Source organism: Homarus americanus, unplaced genomic scaffold, assembly GCF_018991925.1.
Source record: "Homarus americanus isolate GMGI-L3 unplaced genomic scaffold, GMGI_Hamer_2.0 scaffold39155, whole genome shotgun sequence".
NCBI lineage: Eukaryota > Metazoa > Arthropoda > Malacostraca > Decapoda > Nephropidae > Homarus > Homarus americanus.
In genome coordinates this window covers 16,733,324-16,758,476 of record NW_024737042.1, presented here as the reverse complement: position 1 = coordinate 16,758,476, position 25,153 = coordinate 16,733,324, and the positions used below count along the sequence as shown (strand labels likewise).

At 44.1% G+C, this 25,153-nt stretch overlaps 1 protein-coding gene across 1 annotated transcript in view; it reads right to left on the bottom strand.

Moving 5' to 3' along the window:
- The window catches only part of LOC121872754 (major facilitator superfamily domain-containing protein 4A-like), a 173,721-nt gene that overhangs the window by 110,201 nt on the left and 38,367 nt on the right, over nucleotides 1-25,153 (bottom strand). The window contains exon 3 of the mRNA XM_042375805.1: nucleotides 12,989-13,111. Coding sequence (XP_042231739.1) covers nucleotides 12,989-13,111 — 123 coding nt within the window. The remainder of the gene's footprint in view (nucleotides 1-12,988; nucleotides 13,112-25,153) is intronic.

The window sequence follows — 25,153 nt, the reverse complement described above, 5'->3', positions numbered from 1 at the left end:
ATATTCGAATCTTATTATTCTCAAGGTAGCGAAACACATTTTCCTATTGAAATATAACCCAGTGTGGCGAGTTTATGTGAGCAACTTTCATAAATAAAAAAAATATATATCTCGATACATGTTAGTCATGAAAGGTGGACAGAGGGTTGAATACGCAGCCAAGAGAAAATTTTAAAACGTGAGACGAAAATTATAACTAAATATTAGGTACACCGAGATAATCACAAGAGTAACCCTTATAAACTATGCTCGGGTTTGTTACCAGTGAAGAGTTACTATCAGGATCGTCTATAAGTATTTGTGACAGCACTTTACAACTACATAAAGAGCGAGAGATCTGTTGGTCATTGACATTATTTGGGTATAAAATCATGACCTGAACTAAATATCCTATAATAGTAAGATATAAAAGTAAGATAGTGAGATCAGGCTAATACCTTAACAAAAATGTACCCCTTCTGGCCCTCTGGTGTCCGACGAACATAACATCCTTTCCACGTTAACAGGTGAATTAGCACCTCACTTACCTTTCATCGTTAGTTGGAAATGGATGAAAATGAAACCCAGCTAGTTTGAGTTCCTGATTGGTCAGTTACGACAAAACATTTGATTAGTATCCCCATGACTGAGTGCCGTAGTTTATACAATTACAATTTGCCCTGCGAGGGAGTTACTTTATTGGGCACCCACTTTCATCCTGTGCAAGGTGAAGCACAGAAGCGTTTACTTTTGCTTTAATTTTTGTCCTCTTCACCACTGATCGGCTCGTTAGCCGCTTGGGTGATCAGTCACGTCTCTGATACGCACTGTTGGCAAGTACTGGGCATTCACTGGCTCCTGAATGTATCTGAACCTGCTCCAGTGTTGGTCAAGTCTGGTCTTGAAAGAGCTCACACTCGGTACCGTCACAACACTCTCTGGCAAATTGTTCCAAGAGTTCACAATTCTCACTCAGAAAATTTTGCCCTCACAGTTTTTTGGATTTGTGGCTTCACCAACCTTGGGTTATAACCCCTTGTGGGGTGGGCGTCCGCCAACTCCAGGTATGGACACTCTACTGAGTAGTGCCCTCTGAGATGCTTACAGCGCCCAACAGGGAAGCATGCGGAGTTCATGCTTGATGAAGAGTGTGTGGGGGGAAATTTCCCGGTACAATTCATTTGTTTATGGCAAAACGTGGCAGGTCCCTAATATTGTCAAGTGCCAGACCTGTCTCTAGGAGGATGGATATTCGGTCAAGGAGGGACGAGGTGTTGGTAACGGCTGGGGACCTGTAGGACGAGGTCATTGAGCAAGTGAGGATGTAGTGAGAGAGGGTGTGAGAGTTGGGTTGACCACAAAGTTTACAAATAGTGCGGCCAGGCTCAGGGTTGCCAATCTACAGAACTCCTATGGGAACTGTACATGTATCTTCGGCGCAGTCTCATGTACATAATCTGTTGAGACCGAGTCAGAGGTTGATACTATTTGTAGTGGCGATTGTCATTACCGGTTACTGCGCCATAATGGCGTAGTGTGGCACTTCACCGATATTTCAGGTGTGTCCAGTGTTCGTCGAATGCTTCTCGTTACGTGGCGTGTATGCGAGATTTGAGATGGTTGAGGGAGAAGGCAAGGGTGGCTTCAGTGTCCTCTTCTTTGTCGCTTCTTTGGCAAGCCGATCAACAGTGTCACAAGCAGTTATTCCTATATGTGACGGGATCCAAGTAAACTTGACACGGATATCACCAGTTTGCTCTAGCCTGGCGACGGCGGCTAGGGTGTGTTGGGCGGCACGGGAAGAGAGACAGGGTAATTTGAGCCTCGCTAGCGTAGAAGTGATGACAAGGAGGTTCCGACTTTCGGTGCAGGCATAGGTCACCAACCTTGACTACCCGTGACCCATATGACCCTCCAGACACCTGACCTGTGACCCACCTGACCCGTGACGCGTTTAACCAACAAAGATCTGCCGCCACCAACACCTCGTCCCTCCCTGACCAAATTAATCCCTCCTCTTAGTGACAGGCATGACACTTGACATTATTATGGAACTGCCACACTTTGCCATAAACAGATAAATTGTACCGGAAATTCTCACACCACACACTCATCCTTTTTTACTACATGTAACTTGGTGACAAAACCCATGGCCCCTCAAGCATTTGCGTCTTTAATGCATGAGTCAAGAAGGCACGCATGAGCTCCGCTTGCTTCCCTGTTTGGCGCTGTAAACGCTTTTGCGCTTCGCTTTGCATAGGATGCAGAGGGGTGCCCAATAAACTAGCCCCCTCGTGAAGCATATCTGACATCTGATCTGACCAGTATACATTTGGGAACACTTCCAAAACTACGTCGGTGGTAATCAGACGTCATATCATAAAACATCTTTATTCTACTACAAAAAATTAAGATTTTCCATAAAACAATAATAACGTCTAATACCATTTTTTTCATTAAAGTAATAATAGTCCCAAATATGTAGAATAGAAAAAAACAGCTTTAACTTAAAACGTTAATGACTATTCTGATGCGAATTACGAAAAATAACAAAATTAACTTATCCATATAACAGTAATGGCTGTTTTAATACATTTATAGATTTACTGGTCTCAAGAAATAACAGTGTGCCCATCTACCTTACGAAAATTCTGTGTTGCCGGTGATTATATTCCAGTGCTAAGAACAGTGTAATAGAAAAGTTTCATTGCAGTAAATATTTACCTGTAACCCATCAAATAGGCTGTTGACAAGTAAAATATTAACAACTTTTCATACACTTCGACAAGAAACTTTTGACCGATGAAATCCCAGACTTGACCCATCTTGACCCGCCCCGGGTCAGGTGGGTCACCCATATGACACGTGACTAACCTTGACCCGACTAGAATTCACTCCCAAGTGACCCACTGACCCGTGACCCGCTGACCCGTTTCCATCTCTGCGATGGCTCTCTGGTAAATGGATGCGGTCACCACTTTACTTTGATCGGATCTCTGCCTAAACTGACCTGTGTTGTCCCGATACTTTCTCAAATTTTGTGTTTCAACTATTTTATTTTGAATATAGATTTCAGATTAGAAGTGCCATAAACGTAAAACTTCAGGTACTTTACATTACCCAGAATCCTTCCCATCTCTTAAGGGGGTCACCAACTAGAATTTGTTAGTTAGTAAAGGAAAATATGTTACTTGAGCGAACAGTCGCATGCAACTGCTCAGACCACTCACCAAGGCTGACACCCATAAGTATACTGTAATGTGTAACACAAGGCTACATCAAAGGTTACCTGGGCTAGTGAGAGTGTAAAATCAGGAGAAAGATCGTTTTTACAGCAATATTATCCTCAACCTACTTAGTGATTTTTCTTCCTAATGTGGACTGTCTCTTATTCAGACAGTTACCAGTGCAGTCTTATCATCAGACCATACCGAGGCTCAGCGCTACTCCTGGGGTAAAACACCTTACTGCCTTGAATTTTAGCTGACTCTACTGTCCCAATGTCATATTATACTAAAGTTTCCTCAGTGATAGATAATACTTAAACCTTGAGACCGCCCGCTACATCTCTCATTTTTAGTGTGTCTAAAGCTGACTTCTTAATTATTTCAAGTGTCTTCCACGGTCTTCACTTGTAGCCTAAGGTACTATAAATCCGTATTCAACTTTACAAAGTCTGCACCAGAAGAATATAGTTCTGAATGAGGGGCTAGTGACTAGTCATATTCACTAGAGTACTTTAGTCAGTCTTCATTACTGCACGCCCGGTACTGTGATGTGAAATCCATCGGCATAACTGAGACCAGGACTCAGCGGATCTCAGGTTTTTTTACTCGTGTAACTTACCAGGAAGAAAATAAAATATTATCAGGAACAATATTATGTCTAAAACTCACTCGTTCAAGTATCATCAGTCTCAAGGATATCTGACAGAATAACATAGCGGGACACCTGCGCCCTTTTTTATCAATTATATGAAACAAGTACTGATACGAGTAGATAAAGCTAAGAAAATGGCTTTGGATCACAACCAAATTGTAGATGCTCATTGCTCAATGACGTAATGTAAGCCAGGCAATGGAGGACACGAAGATGGTACAGAGTTCAATCCTAGATATTTTTAGCAGTACAGCCACCATCAACAACCAACTAATCAAAAAAGGGGCATAAAGAGACATATACATCGACACATTTTAACCTTGTGTGTGGTGGGTGACTTAAGCTGACGGCATGGGTGATTCGTTACACTGTAGTTTCAGGGCGGTCGTGACTAAACCACCTGAGTGGCTAATGAACTTTTCTCACAGCCAGGTGATAGTATCATACTTGAGGGTGCGTGTTGATAAATCCACCATGACCACACACACACACACACACACACATACTTGTGGTTGCCCTCGTGCTCATGGATGGCGTGAATTTATTTAAGGTGTCGAAACTGTCGTCACCACAATAACTGCCACCCTAAGTTAACAAGTTTTTTGACCCATATATCAAGTAATAATCCGAGTGGACCGGACAATTCGCCAACTGTATTAGCTAACCGTTGCCTGGGAACCCCATCTGCAAATCGAGTAACATCCAGGTTCCCAATTATTATTAGGGAGAGAGGCAAATGACATAAATAAACTTCCCATAGTTTGACTCTATATACCCTAGAATCGAACCTGGGTCCACAACTTGCAAGGCGAGCGTGCTGACCACACACACACACACACTTCATCCTTGACCACCGACGGGTCAGACGCACCTGGCGCTGCTCAGCAGCAGCCACGTCAACTGCTATGTTGGCCCAGACCAACTCCCTCCCCTGAACCCTCCTCCCCACCGGAATATCAACAAGTTCTCGCCAGAAGTTACTATTTCATTTGGGAAAAGAATGGAACCAGTGTTGAATAGTGTTGAACAGTGCTTAAGTCAGTGAAAAACAACTCGGCAGTTGAGTCTTACCCAAGCTAACCTTCACACAGTGAGGTCCCAGGTACCCAGTGATAATTCCCCTGAGACTCCACGATAGAGAGGCCTGGGACCACACCTCACCCACTTAAGTGAGTGAAGTCCTGTGACAACAGACCTCGTGGTGTCCCCATGATGCTATGACACCACGTAGTGAATGAGTTGCTACAGCATCATATGAAGTTCCTCATAACACCATCTATGAGGGAATTACTACACCAAGTGATGCCCCTCATAACGCCATCTGTGAGGGAATTACTACGCCACGTGATGCCCCTCATAACTCCATCTGTGAAGGAATTACTACGCCATGTGATGCCCCTCATAACACCATCTGTGAGGGAATTACTACGCCATGTGATGCCCCTCATAACACCATCTGTGAGGGAATTACTACACCACATCAGGCCCCTCATAACACCTTCTGTGAGGGAATTACTACATCATCAGGCCCCTCATACACCATCTGTGAGGTAACTACTACATCATCAGGCCCCTCGTAACACCATCTGTGAGGGAATTACTACACCACGTCAAGCCCCTCACAACACCACCTGTGAGGGAACTAGTACTCCACGTGATGCCCTTCATAACGCCATCTGTGAGGGAGTTACTACACTTCGTGTCTGCTGTTCAACACCTCAGGTCACATGATCTACGTGTGTAAACATTAATCTGTATGTTCACTGTATGTTCCTTCACCTTTCTCTAATGAAGGCTTTTGTTAAACCACCAATGTATGTAATAAGTCATTTATGTCCAATGTATATTTTCAGCCTTCGGGCTGCAAACTTTTTCAATACACCGTTAATTATTATTATTATTATTACACTTGCTTATGGCTGTCCGTTGAAGTTGGCGACGACTTTGCTTCAATATAAATTGATGATGATGAGTTGTGAACTAGGGATGTCGTTGGCGGTGCCACTGGATGTGAGGGTGGAGTCAGATCCTTGACCCACAGACTCGATCACACATTGGGAAGGACAGCTCCGGGTTGGGTGGGAGGTCTCTGGGTGCACGATTGCGTCTCTTCTCCCTACGTACACATCTGGCCCTATTACGCTATTACGCTCGTTCTCGAGATGTTTGGGGGATGTTACATTTTTGAGGCGTCATTCTGAGTTGGTCTTTGTACCCTTTGCACTGTCTTCCAGGGTTGCAACATGTCTCGTGCAGCTGCCCGTAAAGGATCTAGTGGAGGAGTCGGTGCGCTGGCATGCGGATGACGTGTCCCGTCCACTGTATCTGTCGCTTTGCCAGAAATGCCTCTATGCTGATAGTTTCGTGCTCACAGGAGGATATCAGTATAAAGGACTTTGCCCTGCCAGGTCAGACTGAGAAGACACTGCAAACAACGGATATGGAAGGCCTCAAGAGATCTGATGTGGCTTTGGTACGTAGTCCACGCCTCCGAAACGAATAAGATGGTGGATAGACAGACAGCCTGGTAAATAGAAAGTTTGGTAGTGACTTTGAAGCTGTTATTGACGAATACTCTGGAGTGCAGACGACCAAAGGAGGCAACTGCAAGATGGATCCGGGTCTGGATCGCCTCGTCGATATTGTGCTTTGGGGACAGAATGCTACCGAGGTAGATAAAATATTCTACTTGTTTGACAGGTTCTTCGTTGACTAGGAATGCAGGTGTTGAGCAATTATCTTTTTTTTGTGTGTGTTAATTTACAACTGGGATACTGTGTTGGAGAGCCTCTGGGAGCGACCCACGAGCGTGCAGTCGTCAGCATATTGGAGCTCCAGGAGGTGGGAGGTCAACGCTTTTGTTATTGCCTGGAGGCGGCGGAGGTTGAACAAGTTGCCGTCTAAACGGAATTTGATTTTCACACCGCCATCGTCGTTCATGGAGTTATGGCTGATTAGGGTCACTGCTGTGAGGTAGAGATTGAAGATGACATGGAAAGAAGGCACCCCTGTTTCACACCGACCTCAAAACTAAAGGGTGAGTTTGGTCTTGGTGCCTCCTGCTAGTACACATGTTTGCATTGTCCTCATGGAAACTCTTGCGGATTTTAATGAATTTTGGAGGGACGCCAAATTTAGAGAGATCTGTCCAGAACTGTTCGATAAGACTATTAAATCTATGTAGAGGTCACGGTTCTGTTCATGGCATTTTTCTTGTAGTTGACGCACGGTAAAGATCATATCAGTTGTGCTGCGATGCTTGCGGAAGCCACATTGCGTCTCAGGCAGAGTGGACTCAACGATATGTTGGGCTAATCTACAGAGCATAATTCTGACAAGTACCCTACCTGCCACAGCCAAGAGAGATATGCCTTGGCTGTTACCATAGATTGAACGGTCACCTTTTTTCTTGTAGATTGCGATGATGTTTGAGCTCCGCCATTCTTTGGGGACGCTTTCGGTAGACCAGGTGGCAAGAATGAGTTGGTGGAGACGATCGAGGAGAAGGTAAACTCCGCTCTGCAAGGTTTCTGGCCCGGCACTTTTGTTGTTTTTGAGGCCCTTGGCAACCCGAAGGGTCTCAGAGAACCCAGGTGCTTCATCAAGCTCTACCGCCGGGGCAACTCTGGGATGGTATCTAATATGTTGGGGTCAGTAGGGTTCCTTTGGTTGAGAAGTCTAACAAAATGTTTCCCCCATTGATCCAGGATTTGCTTTTTATCCTTGAGGAGTTCACCGCCGAGTGATCTCACTGCAGTGATGTTGCTCTTGACGGGACCATGAATGCCTTTAATGGCATTGTAGAAACCCTGATGATCGTTCTCGTTGGCGAAGGACCGGAATGTTTTAACTCTGGCTTGCCACCACTCGTTTTCCATTTTTCTCAAAGACCTTTGTGCTTCAGCCCTGAGTGAATACCGGTTGGCTCTGAGTGCAGCAGATTGTGGGTTTAAGAATATAGCATCGTGGGCTTTATTTTTGGTAGCAAGAAGTTCGTGTATGCCATCACCGATCTCATCAAACCAGACCCGGTGATGTCCTCTTGTAAAGCCAATGTTGTCCTTTGCAGCTTCATACGAGTATATTAGCAAGCGGAGGTTGTTCCACTCATTGTCCGCGTCTATGTGTTGTTGCTTAACTCGATTGTGCGTGTGAAGGACAGACGCTCAGCTAAAGTGCGGCGGAAATTTTCATCTACTGCTGGTTTTTTGAGGGCGTTGCATTTTTCGGTAGTAATGGCACTTAGGAACGGATTTCGAGCCTCATCTTGGAGCGGATTAGGTTATGGTCGGTGGAGCACTCTGCACCTCCCATGGCCCGGGTTTGGAGAACTTCTCGCTGGTCATGTTGCCTGACTATGATGTTGACGCGTAAGTGCCAGTGCTTCGACCTTGGGTGCATCCAGGAGGTTTTGTGCTTGTTTTATGTAGGAATAAAGTATTGGTCATGACTAGATTATGTTCTGAGCACAAAGAGAGGAGTCTTAGGTTGTTGCTGCTCATGTTGCCGATGCTATGGCGGCCTAGAATGCCTTCCCATTAGTGAGAGTCTTTACCGATTCTTGCACTGAAGTCACCGAGGATTAAGATTTTGTCGTTAAGTGGTGTCCTGCGGAAAGCAAGGTCTAGTGAGTCGTAAAAGGAGTCTTTGGATAGATTGACAGCATCTAATGTTGGTGTGCAGGTCTTGAAAAGGGTTGCATAGCGCCCTTTAGTTAGAGGGATGCGCTATAACATCAGTCTTTCAGTTAGGCCAATCGGAGTTTCTGGTACTTTGTGCAGAATGGTATTACGGACAGCAAAACCCACCCAGTGCAGTGGGCGTTGGTCCTCTGGGTACCCTTTCCAATAAAGGTGTCGCCTTCTCCAACTTCTGCCAGAGAGGTTCTTTTCACTTAGAGCGACAATGTCGATGTGCCTTTTGTTTAGTACAATGTCTTTGAGGTCCTGTCGTTGTCTCTCGGGTATTTAGGAGGGTGCGGATATTCCAAGCCCCAACTGTGAGGGGTAGTCGTTCTCTAGTGTGTGTATTTCGACCGCTTTTCGGGATACCTTGACGGCCGCGGTGAGCCGCCCCGGAGTTGACGAAACAGCCAATTTTTAGATCTCCTTTTCTCAACCCTTCCCCGTCAGGGGTGGCCAGTGGGGCTCCCTGAAGAGGGCTGCTCAGTCTCATAGGAAGCTCCCGGAGGAGGATTCTGTTCCTTGTCCCATCACTCCTACGCCGCCTGCGTGCAGGACTCGGGCTAGTGACTTCCCGCCACATCTTCGGCCTGTTCCCGTCACCCTATCCCATCGCCGTAAGACTGTGTAAGGTTGTGATGATGAAGATGGAAATGAAATGATTATCGTGACGGTAAGGGTGCGCTGACCCCATACCACCAGCTTGGTCCTGATCACCAAGTTTCGGTTGCAAGAGCAGACTCAAGACGACATTCAGGTGACTATGATTGCAGGAGACTGCCAGAGCTCCAGTCTGTCAAAGTCTGCCTGAAGCAGGTCACCCAACCGTGTCTTTATGTAGGCTGAGCTCCCCGAACCTTATGTCCACCCGAAATAATCCACAAGGCAATGGAGAGATGCAATGATTGGTAGGTGTCAGGGCGTTTCCGCACGCCAGCGTGCCTGCACTCTTTCTGGGGCCCACTGCTGCTCCGAGATCCTCTACAGAATTTGCCTGGGGTCGTAAAGCACCCAGTTACCATGCGCTGCCACGAGGAGGCTTGAAGGAATCTTGGTGACGGAGAGGCTGTGCACCGGCAGGGGAGAGACTTGTGCACTCGGCTCTCCCACAAGGGTTAGTGTGTGTATTATTCGCATGCAAGCGGTCCAGGGTTCTTTCCCGGACAGAGCGAAACTATGGGCAATTATTCTTACACCATATGCTTCCCCATGCTGGCTATCACTTTCAGTGCGTCTGCTCCATATGTCTCCATTTCTACATAAATCAGGAATATATATTTAGTTATATGCATAATAGCGTTGCAGATTAATGCATATTAACGATAATATATCAGCACAATTAATCATTCGCCTTGTAAGGATAATTACCCGAGGCAATTATGTAATACTGTACTCACTATATTAAGCATCAGGAATGTTGACTGGTCAGGGGAGGCTAGAATGCGGTGTAAACTTGGTGAACCAGAATATGGTGGTTAGATACACGAGTGGAAAAAAGACAATACTGTACAGCTATTACTGTATTAGAGACGATGGAGTAACACTTAAAAATGTCAAATCTTCATGGCATTAGAGAGTTATAGGCAGAAGGGAATTGAAAAAAGTTAGTAATTGAACAAAAACCAAATGAATTAATGATCAAAGTTTCGTTTCCGGGTAGTGAGTGAACAGACAGCGACCAGTGTAACTCCGAAACTCGCCGCCAGATAGAGCTGCTGTAGTTGGGAGGAACTTCTGACCAAGCGTGTATAGCAGGCACGTGCACAGGTTGACTCAAGAGGGGCTTTTTTATGTTAAGGTGGGGAAAGGATGGAAGGCATGATGGAGCTCAAGGCACAGCCAGACATGAAGGATAGAGAAGTCACGACAGATATTTGTGAGGGAAAGGTTAGAAAATAAGGTAATGAGTTAAACAGAGGGGGACGACACCCCTTGTTTTACATATTACAGAGTTTGTTGGCTAACTAAGCTAACCTAGGATTTAGGATGAGGTTGCACAATGGTTACTTTGGTTGGCAATGACTAGTTTGATTTTACAATTACATGTCTATTGTCAAAATCTTATTACAGTATTACGTTATGGACTCACTAGATTGTGACTTGTTAAATGTGATCTTATAACATCTCAGTTTTAATATAAGGCGGATCGTTGTGGCGGACATAGATGGGTCGCGGGTTGGGTTGTCGTAGTGCGGGCAGATTCCAGAGCCACCAGGCGTGGGGTCGCCTTCCGTTGATGTCTTCCCTGCGTTGGTGGTCTGGGCTGTGAGGGTCGTCCAGGAGCTTGTCCCAAACCTTCTTCCCAAGGCGATGAACCTGGCGTTGAGGGCCTACGTTTTATTTCTAAGGTGGATGGTTTCCACTGTCTCCTGGGAGGGTGGCGCTTGGCCACTGGCTGACCTCAGACACTTGTTTTGGAAGCTTTTGCGTTGTTGTAGTCTGGTCTTCCCGGGCGTGACGAGTGTGGGTACTCCAACACAGGCCTCAGTAGCGTCTTGTACAGGTGGACTTGTATCTTCTCAGGCATCAGTTTAAAACGTTTTAATTTGGCGGCGGCGTCTTCGGCTCTCTTTAGTCTGTCCTTCACGTGAGAAATGAAGCCCGTCCGAGAGATGATGAGGCCGAGCAACTTGTCTTGTTTAGAGTACTCAATCTCTTCGTCGTCGATCATCAATGAGGCCGGCTTGAATTTGGCTATGGGTATGACCTCGAATTTCGTTTTGTTTGTTTTTATCGTTCATGTATTTTCATACCCCGAGATCTCCTCTATTGACCGAGAAGTGAGTCGCTCCATCCTTGCCGTGGACCTTCCTTGGCAGGTGACGATCCGTGTCCCGTGCACATCGTTGGCATACATGACACACTCGCTGCTGACGATTGGGGGTGGCAGGTCAGTCGTGTAGAGCGTGTAAAGGGTTGGCGAGAGACAAGAGCCTGAGGCACGCCGCTCGAGAGAGAGAATGCTACTCCACAATGTTCTTGCAACTTGATATTTGCTCTGTGGTCTGTAATGAAGTTGCACAGCCCGTGCGTCAGGTTTTCGGGTAGCCCCAGTTGTATGATCTTATACTGTAGCCCCGCGTGCCAAACTTTGTCAAACGCCTTGCTGACGTCCCTCAGCACTACGTTGCACTGTAGGCGGCCAGTCATGGCGTTGGCAATCTGCTCGTAGGCCTGGACTAAGTGCCTTGGTACTGGCAGAAGCCGAACTGGTAGGAATTATGCACGTCTTCGTCCTCCAGATACATCCGCAATCGCTTGTTTACTATTTTTTCGACGATTTTGGCAGGTACCTCTGGCAGTGATATTGGTCGAACGTTTTCGACTTTGTTTGGAGGCTTCCCTGCTTATGGTATGAGGCGGCTAACGGCGATTTTGATCATCTTAGGGAAGTATCCAGAGGCGAGGCAGACACTGCGACGGCAGCACGTGCACCCGCTCTGCCATTTACGAAGTGCCCTCCTTGATGGTGTGTTTTTTTTCAATCATCAGCAACAAGGGGATAGGGTATCCACTAGTCATAAGAAAAGAGGCAGATCAACCCATTTGGGATGCGAAGAACTTAGGGGGGAGAAAATCCTCTTTCATTATTCTGAAGCCAAGTATAAACACCCTGCTATAATATTATATGTGAAAGATTTAATTTGTTTTCGCCATGGTTGAGCTGTAAAGTTGCATTCAATGACCCTGTGTCTTTAATTTATTATTATAAATAAATTATCTAGTAATGTCATTGTATGGCATATGATTCATCTACACATGAAGTTGAAGTACATATTGATAGCCAATATTTCGTGAAGAAGCAGTATGCATGTTGCTTTTAATGCATATTAACTGTTTTCATTAAAAACAGATAAAATAATACCAAAATTCATGGCACTTTCATATCAAACTCCTTGTGGCCTCAAAATGACCCTCAAATAGATCAGATTTCAAAAAAAAATTCCCGAGGGGGGGGGACTTCCTCCCCCCAGGACACCCCAACTATAAAGGCTTTCTTCGCTCACCTCCCTCAGGGGATGGTGCTTTTTTTTACAAAATACAGATTACAGCTGCAAACATTTACTACAAACGTATGAATGACCTTTATATAAGGAATATATTTCGTATTCTTTCACTGCATACAACACTCAAAGATAAGTAGACAATCTTTACACTACATATGGGAGTAAACACTATACATTCAGCACCCACTCACATAAATCTGTTGTATTGTGGCACTAACATCGTTCAGTATATACAGGGACACGTCTTGTGTATCTTCAATAATCCCAACTCACACGCAATTAGCGAAAGTATTTTATAAACAGACACCCATAAACATATTAATACACCTTTCACGCACTATAGTAGTCTGCCTCAAACAAAATCTCAGACGCTCTAATAACTAATGTAGAAATAAATAAACATTATTTACATGAAAATGAACGTTGTAGAGTAAAACTCACACAAATCCATTATTGTAGGACCCAGGAAAGCAACACACATGCCGAAGGACCAAAAGACGGCGCAGTAGGTGATTGTCTGCAGGCGGTTCTTCCAGAATAGTTCACGGAACTTGACGGTGCCTCCTGTTGGGAGAGACAGTATAAGAGAGTGTTAAGGAGGTACATGGTGAGCTTGTGGTTACCGCTCTACCTCAACACTAACTACAACTATAAATAAAACACAATTGTTATGTTAAAGTTCTTATTTCATTCTCTAATCTAATTTTTCTTAGTTTGTTTCAAGTTATAGACACACTTGGTACATAACCAATTAATGATATTTACTGTTGCTAATTTTGCTATAAAAGTTTTAGTAAGGAGGGAAAGTGTTGAAGATGTTTCATTCTTTTTCTTTTTTTTTTGCATAAATAAAATAACTTGTAATTTCTGCTTTAGTATCATGCATTATCATGCTGACTATTTTATCTGCTGGTTTTCAGTTCCGATTTTTCCTACACAACGTTAAGAAAATTAATTGACAAAGCTTAGATCAGAGTTAGCACCTATAATAGCGCTTCGTCGTACATGGTCGAGACTAAACCAGTCTTACAGATGGATTGTTACCTTTCTTCATAATGAGAGTAGAATTGAGAGATAAGTCTGTTTTATAATGATTGAGTATTAACTAAAACTATGAATAGTTTTCTGTTGAATGAATGACACACCTAACACTGAGTCAAATTGATTAACACCATGGGAAAAGGTTATGGATTCCACTAATTCCTGCTGTTCTTGCAAGTTTTCTGCATAATTTCTACCCATATGAGCAGCAGCTAGCCATATAATTAGTGCTATAATTTAGGTAACAAGAAACACTATCATCTTGCAAGAGGAATGGCAGAGGAAAACTTCAGAGGTAAAAGTAAAGCTGATTTGTCTGTGTTCCTCTCACAGTGTTATCACAGAGAATCTGAGGCAGAGAAGGAAACTGAAAAGGCTACCTTTCAGAAGAACTACCTAACCCTTTGTATAGATATTCCTGCCATGAGAAAATTATTTTTTGGGGTTGTATGTATATTCTGTATGCTGTATTTATATTATGCTGTGTATATTATGTATGTGCTCCATTTATGTATTATTTATTTAGCCTAGCTAGTAGCGTGTGGCAATGTATTTATCAATGTCCCACATGCTTAATTAATGTGCCTGGCGACATATGGAAGCTGTTTATGTATCACTTACCAAACGTCGCCTAGAGAGCAGTTGACCAGCAGATAGGTTAAGGAGCGCTACTCCCCTTGTGTACATATCTCTTATCCAGTAAATTGAACCTACTAACTATACAGGTGTTTGTGTTCGCTCCTGTATATAGAACTTATTACCCAGAACACGAGCAGGGGTCACCAGGTGAGTCATGAGAACCATAGGGATAGAAAGAGACTTAGGGAAAATCTTCTTCGCACATCCAATCTGGGAAGGAAAGGCGGGCACCGAGTTGATTCACGCAACCAATATGGAAGGTTTTCCTGGCCTGCTGAGAATTTCTTTAATGATCTGGTGTGTTTGTGTGTGTGTGTGAGTGTGTCCTCGTCTTAAGAAACCTAGCTGCTCTGAGTCAACAAAGCTATGAGTGGTCGAGTCATTTATCATGCTGGACGTGAACTCTTATAAACAGAAAATAAATGACCTCTTGGTTTCATGTTAAAATTAGTTAAGCGGTTACCAGGTGAACAAATTCAAATGTCACTTGTTTCTGTGTTGTGAAAGAGAATTTAAATAAATTTATCTTTCACACACACACACACACACACACACACACCATCCCACGTCTCCCGTTAACGACACGTGAAGAGTTTTGTTGACATTTATTTGTCGAACTTGCTGACGACAGACGCTGGATTCTGAACGAAACACTCTAAGAATATGATAATGAGATATTGTGGGGAGGGCGGATTTTCAACCAACTCTCAATGATTTACTCGCGTCATTGGGGGGGGGGAGAAAAGTTAATGTGCATATTCTCGGGAGCTTCCATTTCGCTGCTTCTCTCACTTGTAAAATTAGGTTGTGAAGTGAGGGGGAACTACACTGGTTCTCAACACCGTATTTTCACCCAACACGCACTGGTCCAACCCCAAACTTCCTCGTTACCGTCTTTCTTTGTAAACCAACCCTTCCCTTCTCCCCCACTCCCATATCTCTCTCTCTCTCTCTCTCTCTCTCTCTCTCTCTCTCTCTCTCTCTCTCTCTCTCTCTCTCTCTATCTCTCTAAAACAGAAAAATAATAATTTCAAAACAAATATTTGTTACCCAAGCTTCCTCCACGTCCACCATGAATAATTCAACATCATTTGATACACTGTGTGACCCAGGTAGCACCCCACGTTTCGTCTGTGTAGGCCGAGAGGAAATGGCTGCTATCCAACGCATCATTGAATGAAAGGTCGTTTCACTACATCTCATTAAGCGAGATGAACCTGTCCGACTCAAAAGGATGAAGGGATACCTTGTCACCCACTTCCCCAAATATATTCTCATCAGTGACGCTTTGTTACTTCCGGGCATCCACAGAGCAAAAAGAATTTACAAGGATGGTGTACCACTTGATAGGATCATCATTGTATGGAATGGGAAGGAACCACCTCCTGTACAACATTACCTCTTCAGCGAGTATGATATTCCTAGTAATATCAGACGGTGGTTTCCTCCCCCTGTGGTGTGCTACAACTACTTCGGAGACAACCATGTGGCGAAGTACTGCCAAAAGCCAGCCACCTGCCTGCGCAGAAATACATAACACGAGGAGTTGCCCCACCAAGGTAACTTCCTGGCGTATATAACGAATTTTCAATATAATGCACAATGAACTATGTAAGGTAATAATTAATTAATCAATGACTACCGTACGACAGATAATGTCCCCCCTTTTCCACTACCTCCTAAGATGTCCCCACACACAACGTTTCCGTGACGCCTTATCGGTAACATAGTTAACCAGTTCGAGGCGCCCACCTTCTGTGCTATAGTTACTTTTTTTTCAATTTTTCTGGTACCTGAAGCAACAGTTGCTGCAACTTATCATTTTGGCAGAGCTGTCGTTTTGTCGTAATGGACCTACGAATTTTGTTTACTTCACTGGTATCCACCTCCCCTGTTGCGTTCTGGGCTATTATGTAGTCCGTGAGGGCTGCCGTGAGCTTAAGTGAATTTTGATGTTCGGTGGCTGCAATCTCCTCTGGATTGATTAGTCCAATCCCTCCCAGTCTTGATGGAAGTGCAAGAAGTGATCTTTCTGCTGGGGTTAAGTGAGGGTGTTTCACTAATTTGGGAATGAAATTGACTCTGATAGCTTCTTCCAGAGGGTGGAGGAGGGGTCCGATATCAAGGATAGTACGCATCAGGCAGTTCCAACGATGCTTGACCCCATGGGTGAATGCAGCAAAAGCCGCATGTGGCTCTGTGTTAGCAATCGCAGACAGCGCTTGGATTTCACTTACCCACTCATTCACCTTTCCCGCTACGTACTCAGTCTTGAAGTCCGTAGTGCCAATTACTGCGCCTAGATGTCTTTGGCCGTCCTTAGTTATTTTGACCTCACTTCCGCCAAACACCTCTACTGCCCGTTCATAATGTTCTGGCTTCACGATGAGGAAGGACTTGCTGGCGTTTGGGTGGTACCCTATTTGTGGACCTCGCGATGTTACCAAGTCCCACTACTTTTTGATGCCCTCCACTTTTCCTGCTCCTGTAAGGTCATCAGCATACGCCACTTGTTTGACCCCAGTTGTTTCAAATTTTATTTCTTGTTGGAGCACTGATAGGCCAATTGCATACATTGCCATTGCAACAGGGTCCCCTGTGTTGTTCCCTCGGATGACTGTAAGATGGTATCACCTCTTAGCGCCTTTTTGTTTACTATATAGAGGTCTGATGGATTCCTATACGAGTTTTCAACATACATTGCAAAGCTTGGACACTTGATCTTGATGTTGTGCAGTGCAGCCTTGCGGGTAAGTATGTTGAATGCATTTGAAGCATCCACCAGGAGAACGGCCTCACAATCACGCTGTTCAAATATCAATCTCATGGCGTGAATGGCGACCTCCCCGCCAGCCTGGTGGCCAGCACACACTTGTAGGTTCCCTGCTGCTGCCCTGACATCATCCTTTACCACCTCCATTATGCATTTTCCGATGATCCGCCCCAGCACTTCCCTCACCCCTATAGGCCTACATCCTGGCTTCTTTTCCAGAGGAATGAGGCGGCAGGCCGTTAGGGCCTGGAGGTGATGGCAGCAAGAGGATGCCAGCTTTCTTGCAAGGACGGCAATGGCAGTACAGAGATCACTTGCTACAGGGCCAAACTTGTTTGTGCTGAGGATGACTCTCTAACCGTTTGCATCCAGACCTGAAGGGCCGGCTTCTCCTCGAGTCTTCAGTGCCTTTTTCCACACCATCTCTCCTGTTATTTTCTCGAACAGGACAGCGTTTGGTGGGATATAGTCACCCTCGAACCTGATGCCTTCTTCATCACTTGCAGGGGGATGTTTATCTTTCAGTAGTTTTATTGTATCTCTGTTTATTGGCATAACCCCACCGGAGGATTCCTCTGTGAGAGATCTTTCCGCCAGAGACACTTTTCCCACACACATTTTGTTTCCAAATTTTCTTGCGACGTCATCGGTGTTTTGCTTTCCGTCACCCGTAATTTTTAGTCTCTCCTGCAGTGTTCTTGCTTCACATAGGAGATCAGCAAGGGCCCCAGTCTGCCACATTGCCAATCTTCTCTTCATTGCTGCCACATTTTCTTTGTGCTTAGTCTTTGTGTGTGTCCTCTGACAAAATAGATGTGGTATTATTGCCAGAATTTGAAGAGCTAAAGGGGCGAGGAAGCGGTCCTGAGTGTAATCAGTCATGAGGCGAGTCATCTCACGAATCAGTTCTTTGGTGGCCGCACACTTGGGTGCTTCAAATAGGTTAGCGGGCGAACCACCTGACAATTTCTGAGTAGGTTTCTTTGACCCATATGTCTGCATTTTCCATCGACATGCCTTTCCACTCAGGTGGCTGTCTCTCATTCTCCTCGTGGACGTCTGCTACTAAGGAAGCAGCATTTATTAGTACTACATTTTCGGGTTGAGTAGACAAACTGCTATCATTTTGGATATCATCGGGCGGTTGGGTCCCGGCGATATCCACTGTGGCCACCTGTGTCGGCTCCCTGCGACGTGGGTTCCGACAATGGTCACCCTTTCTGCAATCCACACATGGTCGGTTGTTTCTCGCACATTCACAATTTGTGCAGTTTTGGTTCTGGCTAGCACAGACGCAGCAATGTCTGTTACCAGGCATAGTGAACAGCACCTTGGGCAACAGATACTTCCGCCTCCGACCTCTGCTTTGGTTCCATACAGACGAAGAAACTAGTTCTTATTAGTAAAGGGCAGAGAGGTGACGGGCTGGCCTGCGGTGTCCGGGTAGTAGGGGCACAGGCGGGCGCTCGGTTGTGTCGGGCACCCCCCCCCCATGTGGGCGACAATCCACACATTAGACTGATCCACTAGGAGCAAGAATTGTCACACCTAACACTTGTTTATCTATCCTTGGCAGAGATAACCACTATTTCTAAGGTCTCACTGATGTAGTATTAGTTATATATACTCTCTTGGTCAGCCGACACTACATGAAGTGGCCATTACTTGAGGTGGGGGGGGGGGCGGGGGGGCGACCGCCAACGCAAGGCACTTGGCCCCATAGGGGCGAGAGTCGCGATGCCACCCCTGCTCAAGTAGGCCTATCGACACACTGGCACTGACACTTGGCAACTACAGTCGGTGTCCATTCAAATACTCACAGGCTTACTTGAGGATCGCCGGTGAACACACGCAATATTTGCGTTTAATGCCGTAAGGGATGAGAAGAGCCGTCGGCGACGATGCTCAAGGTGACATCCAAAATTCATCGACACACTGTGAAATTCTCGCTCCCACAAACTGAGTATATCCCCACCAATAACACTTTAGATCAGGGAAGGCACTCCAACACACCCACGCCGCCCGGGCCACACTACTAACACTACTACTACTACTACTACTTTGCTGTCACTCGGAATCGAGTATGACGATCATCCAGCTATGATACAATGATATGACTTATTAGGGATGTCACCTTCGTTGGTGAGTTCTGAGGTGACTAAAGAGGCTGATACGGGACCGGCAGAGTCGTTCACAGATGATGCACTTGTTGAGGGTTGCATCTAGTGCAGGAGGGGTGGCGGCAGCGTCTTCCCGTCGTTGGCGCTTGTCTGCCTCGGTTTGCAGTCGGGCTAGCTCGAAAGTATTGACACCTCGTGTGGTACTCCTCCAAGCGTAACGATGTGGAATAATCGTCTCCCAGGTGAGTGGGTCGATTTTTCACTTTCTCAGGTTTGTCTAAAAACTATCTTTATACCTTTTCAGTTGTCTGCGAGCGTTACGTTTACTATTCGTTAGGTGACTGTAAAGTAGCTGTTTTGGCAGTCTACTGTCGGCCAATGCGTGTAACATGGCCAGTCCAAAGCAGTTGTTCATGGCCAACGGTAGCCTCGAAGCTCCTACAGTTGGTGTCAGCGAGAATACTGGCATTTGTTCTCTTGTCTTCCCAGCAAACTTGTAGGATGGGACGTAGACTACGTTGGTGAAAGTTTTCAAGTGCCTTGAGGTGTCTCCTGTATGTGACCCATGTATCGCTGCCATATAGCAGGGAAGGGAAGACCACTGCTCGATATACGTGCAACTTTGTAGATAATTTCAGCTCCCTACAGCTGAAGACACAGGTACGGAGTCTGCCAAAGGCTCGAGATGCACATCTGATCCGATGTTGAATCTCTCCATCGATGTCCGCGGTGATGGAGAAGGTGGAAGCCGAGATAATGAAAGTGGGTAGCATTAGAGAGGGTAGTACCGTTAAGCTGGATAGATGGCGGAGATGTGGCTGAACCAGGGCCCGGCTCAAAGAGAATCTGAGTCCTACATACATTTACCTTAAAGCCGAAGTGTGCATAAGCATCTGCGTAGGAGGATCTCCTGTAGGTCGCGTTCAGTGTGAGCGACAAGGGTGGGGTCGTCTGCATACTGAAGTTCATTAATAGAAGCTGCCGACACCTTTGTTCCTGCCTGGAGTCGTCTTATGTTGAAAAAACCCTTCATCCGGTATATCTCCGGCTAAATTGGCACTGGCACGAGTAAGGAAGACATCCAAGAAAATGGAAAAGAGAGTTGGTCCCAGTACACATCCTTGTTTTACCCCCATTTGAATGGGGAAGAGCTCAGACTGGGTGCCATTGTGTAGGACACTGCCGTACATGCCATCGTGGAGTTGCCTCACATTAGCAATGAATTTTGGTGGGCAACCAAAAGGTCTGAGGGTCCACCAGAGGGCTTCCCTGTTGACACACACACAACACGTAATCAACCAGTGTAGTCACTCCCAGAAAATCTCACCTTTTTGCACTGTTACTATGTTGAAATGTCCTGTAGTATGATCTTCTCCCCACCTTGCTATTATACAGTATGTCATATTTATATCACTTATGTTACTTGTATATTTTCAGCCTTCCAGATACCATGCTCTTTCAATAAACCGTTAATTATTATTATTATAATTACACACACACACACACACACACACACACGCACACACAATACCCTTTTCACACCTTTACAATATTTTTCTCCTCTAACTAATTAAAGACACTTAAAATATCAACATAATAATTATGTCATGTTATTCAATAATGGTATGAATTAACAGAGGCCTTCTTTCTCACAACACCTTCTCGCCTTCCTTCCCACCACACACTAGACAAACATCCCGAATGGCCTTAGCCTTACCCAAGCAATTAATACTGATAGCATTTGAAAGATAGACTGGCCTAGTAATGGGAGCCAGCGAGGAAAAGGACACCAGCAGAACTAATGGACCACACAAAGGCTGAGTGGGAGTTATTCCAGGCCAACCATCAACTGGTGAGGAACTATGGGGCTTTTGTGCCAGAACGACTTCCTGGGTATTATGTTGTTACTGCAGATTATATAATAATAATATTTTGATGCTTCTGTTAATAGAATAAAATGGATCCATTACTTATTGGGTCATGAAGGACACCCCATAAATATAATAACACCCTATCTAAGACTATATCGCATCCAATTACCACCCAAGATTGCATGACAGTTACTTAAACAAGCAGTAAATGGGCATAGAATCTTTCAGACCTGCACCCTAATTTAAGGTAACACATTCTATGAGCATTTTGTGTTTTGTACTATGTATTTATATCCTTGCTTAATAAATACTACATTCTATAACAACACAGGTCGCTCCTTTACCCTCCCTCATGCTTCTAGCCCTACAACACCCCTACCTTCATCAACCCTACCCCACTACCTCTTCTTTCAAATTCAATTCCTCAAACACCGGCCTCCAGCCCTCACCATCACCATCACTCGTGAATAGTTCGCAGTGCCGAGATGGACTCGGGATTCACACCTAAAAGAATGTGGATTGACAACATTGAGTTTAATACACGGAATTGTACCCAACTTACATTATACATACAGTACTGTATGTGTAATGTTGTATGATAAACAATGTAGTTTTAAATATTTTTTTTTATTTATTCACAATTTCTCACTGGTGTTTCTAATCTACTGATGCTGTAAATATTACTGTCATTTTACTCCATATACTCTACGTGACTTATTTGTTGAGGAATGGAGTTGTTAACCATAACGTGTTTCATTTCTGTATCTTCTGTAAAGTTGTATAGAAAAACAAGGGAAATACTGTAGGGTATATCCGATCATATTGTTTACTGTCTCACTCTCTCTCTCTTTGACTTGAGTTCCTCAGGACTTCACTTCCTTTATCTGATTCTGTTGATTTATAAATCAGTCGATCTGTATACATTTCCATTAATATATTGCCTGAATTATGCATTCCTCATCATAATAGTGTATTTCCTAACCTCACATATTGGATGGTGTATGACAAGTTGTGACTCATTGGCCTCAAATCATAATGGAAGGGTCCGATACTGATTCGATCTGCTACTGCTTTGAAGCAGCATCTTAAATATTCCAAACACAATATTTTGTAGACGCCTTACTCTTGACCATTTCATTTGTTTATGAAAAGGCTATCAGAAAATTGACCGCAATCATTTGATCAACTGTACGTCGATGGTGTGGAAGAGTTCATCCTTTTTAACATACTCATATAATTGTCACCGCCATTGTTCAGACGTAATGAGCATGGCTGATGTGTAATGACCGTGAATGGAACATACTTTATAGCATAGATAAGTCATCTTTTACACAGTTGTTATTTATACTGGCATCCTCTATTATAATACAATTTGATATTTATTTTTACAGTCATTTTATATTCAGAAACCTATTTATAACTAATGCCAACCTATATGACCGATAGCAAACCTATCCGCAAATCACGTCCGTCGTTACAGGACTAATACCCATTCATTCATAAATAGTGCGACGGTGCCATTTGGGGACAGGGGTTACGACAGAGGGGTGTAGGAACACATTTCCGCTACTGTAAAATTGAACAAATGTGTGGTCACACCCTGAAGCGCCTCGCTTTGTTGTGAATATTTATCACTTATGCAAGTTAAAAGAACACTGAAACTCGCCTTGAGCAGCCTTACATATTCTTGCATTCTCTCTCGGCTGCTAACTGTGAGCCTTCAACCTTCTCCATGGCCCTCATTCTTGCCAAGACAGCAGTTTAGTGGACTTATGAGCAAATGACACTTAAAGGCCTATTATAAAAGCGTATTTATAATATTAAGGTTTACAAATTTAACTAATTACACCTAATAACAATGGTAATGAGCTGTTAGCTACCGTGCGTATATTTAGTGAGATTGTAGGAGTTCGTGGTATAATGTTGTCTAGCACTCAGGATGGATGGAAACTCTAAGGTGGTTTTCTTGTATAATATAAGTTATATGATAGACAGTCTGGTGCTGGAGGTGCCGTGTGGTGAGGAGCTGCTCAGTAGAGGCGTTCGGTGAGTAGCGTGTTGAAGGAGGTAGATGTGCAGGAGCTTCGTTAGAGAAGATGTTGCCTGTTGCTGGCCTCCTGGTTGAATGAATGCTGACAGCGTGGAGCTTGCTGGAGGAGGTGTTGCTTGTTCAAGAAGAGAGACCAGAATAAGTCTCAATGGAGAGACAGAGCTTATATACCCAGCAGCCGTGAGTCCTCTATGAGTCATGTTGGGAAAACCCGAGAAAGTCGCCGGTCTTTGGTTCGTTGCTAGGTTACGGTAACATCTGCTGTCGCCGTTGGCTTGGTTGCTAGGATACGGCGGCGCATCGGAATGCGGATACGCAGTTGTAGGGGAGACGTCCACTACAAGATATTCATGTACTTTTATTGAATTATTCCCATTATGTTATTTTTGTTTTCTCTTTGAATCATAAGGTTTCAGTCACCTATATTATATCATTAAAAAATATATAAGAATATAGTTGAAAAATTTGGCCTTGATTTTTTCTTCTCTTCGTTGATTTGCCGCTTTGTGATTCACATAAAATTATAACTATCAGAAATAATTTTTTTTAAACTAGGTAATAATCTGAAAGAGACAAAACAATTACAGGTATAGTAAATGTGATGTGAGTGTACTCCGGGTTGGTGATGTACCATACCCCGGTTGGGGAGCGCAACCGCCTGTGCTACACACTGTTTCACAACGAACCCGTTTACCCCACCTCATCTCGGTGTGGCAGACACACGTACACACACGTATTAAACAAACGCGGCCACAAGGGTGTGACAAATAATTCCAAAGATCTATTTGTCGATTTTGGGATCCATAGGTACTGTACAGTAAACCTTTCCAATACTAGACAAATTCTTGCAAGCCCTGTCTATTATTGGGAGGATTCTGTTATTGAGAATATCTGTTATTGAGAAGTCCGCTATGGAGGGGCTTTACTGCATCCATTACTGTATTCAAAAGTCTGTTATTGAGAAGGTTTCCTGTAAAGAAACATGCTGATGACCAGAAAGTATATCATTAAGACTAATTAAATCGTACTTCCAAGTGAACATAATTGGTGACCCAGAGATCTGCCTTTGTGTTGCGGGTGTGTAATTGTTTGCTCTTATACCGAGTGACTCCTAACTGCTCAAGAAAAACGCAAATACAGATATCGGAAGAGACTCGAATCTAAGATCACTGTTCAATTGTTTAGAACCAGCGAACCAGTTGCTATAGATAGAGCTATGCCATCAGTAATTTACCATTTTATTGTTTGTCTCTTTTCAAAGTTCACTACTGTAATCTTAGGGTGCGGCGGCTGACTGTTTACAGCAATCGCCTCCCGCCCTAAGGGTCGTTGGTTCGATCCCTTCATGGGTATTCCTATACTCAGCATCAAATGGACCCCTAATGAACCAGTTGAAGCTACTATATTCTATTTTTTTGGATGATCATTTCATTGAACTATGGTTATTCTGTCTTGAAATATGGAAGAAAAGCGTGACTCCATCCGTTCGTTCTTGCTTCACTCCTTTCCTCCACATATCCGTCTTTGCATTCTCCCGTCCGTGTTTCACTATTCCGTCCATCTTTCATTCCTGTATCTCTCCCGCTGCCTGTCCCTTTTTCCTAGCTTCACTCTTTCCGTCCATCTTCCTGTCTTTCCTTCACTACTTCTGTCTGCTCTTACATCCGTCACTCTTAGCGTCTGTTCAGTAACCTTTGATGCTCTAAATGGGTTCAGACTATGCATATCTAACACGTCGTTGTATATTGCGTAAGTGAAGATAGTTTCCCAGCATTTTTAGCAAGGTTTTGATAAATTCAAGTCCCCTTTCATTCAGAAATAGTTGTAAAAAAAATTTATAAACCAGCTTATAATATACAAATACATAAGCCAAGGTCGATTTGCACCATTTTGTGTCAGTGTTTGTTGTAGTTAGTACTATTAATTAACATGTTACAGGTGGCATTATTAAAAATTATGCTTGAAATTTTTAGTTACCTCTTCTTTATTTTCCATAGAATGCGAATTGTTTGTCTCTAAATCTAAATCATTTAGCAAGTTAATACAAGACAAATTATAATAATGAGGTGCGTGTACAGTTCATGTCAGCATTAAGAAGTATTTACATTTGAC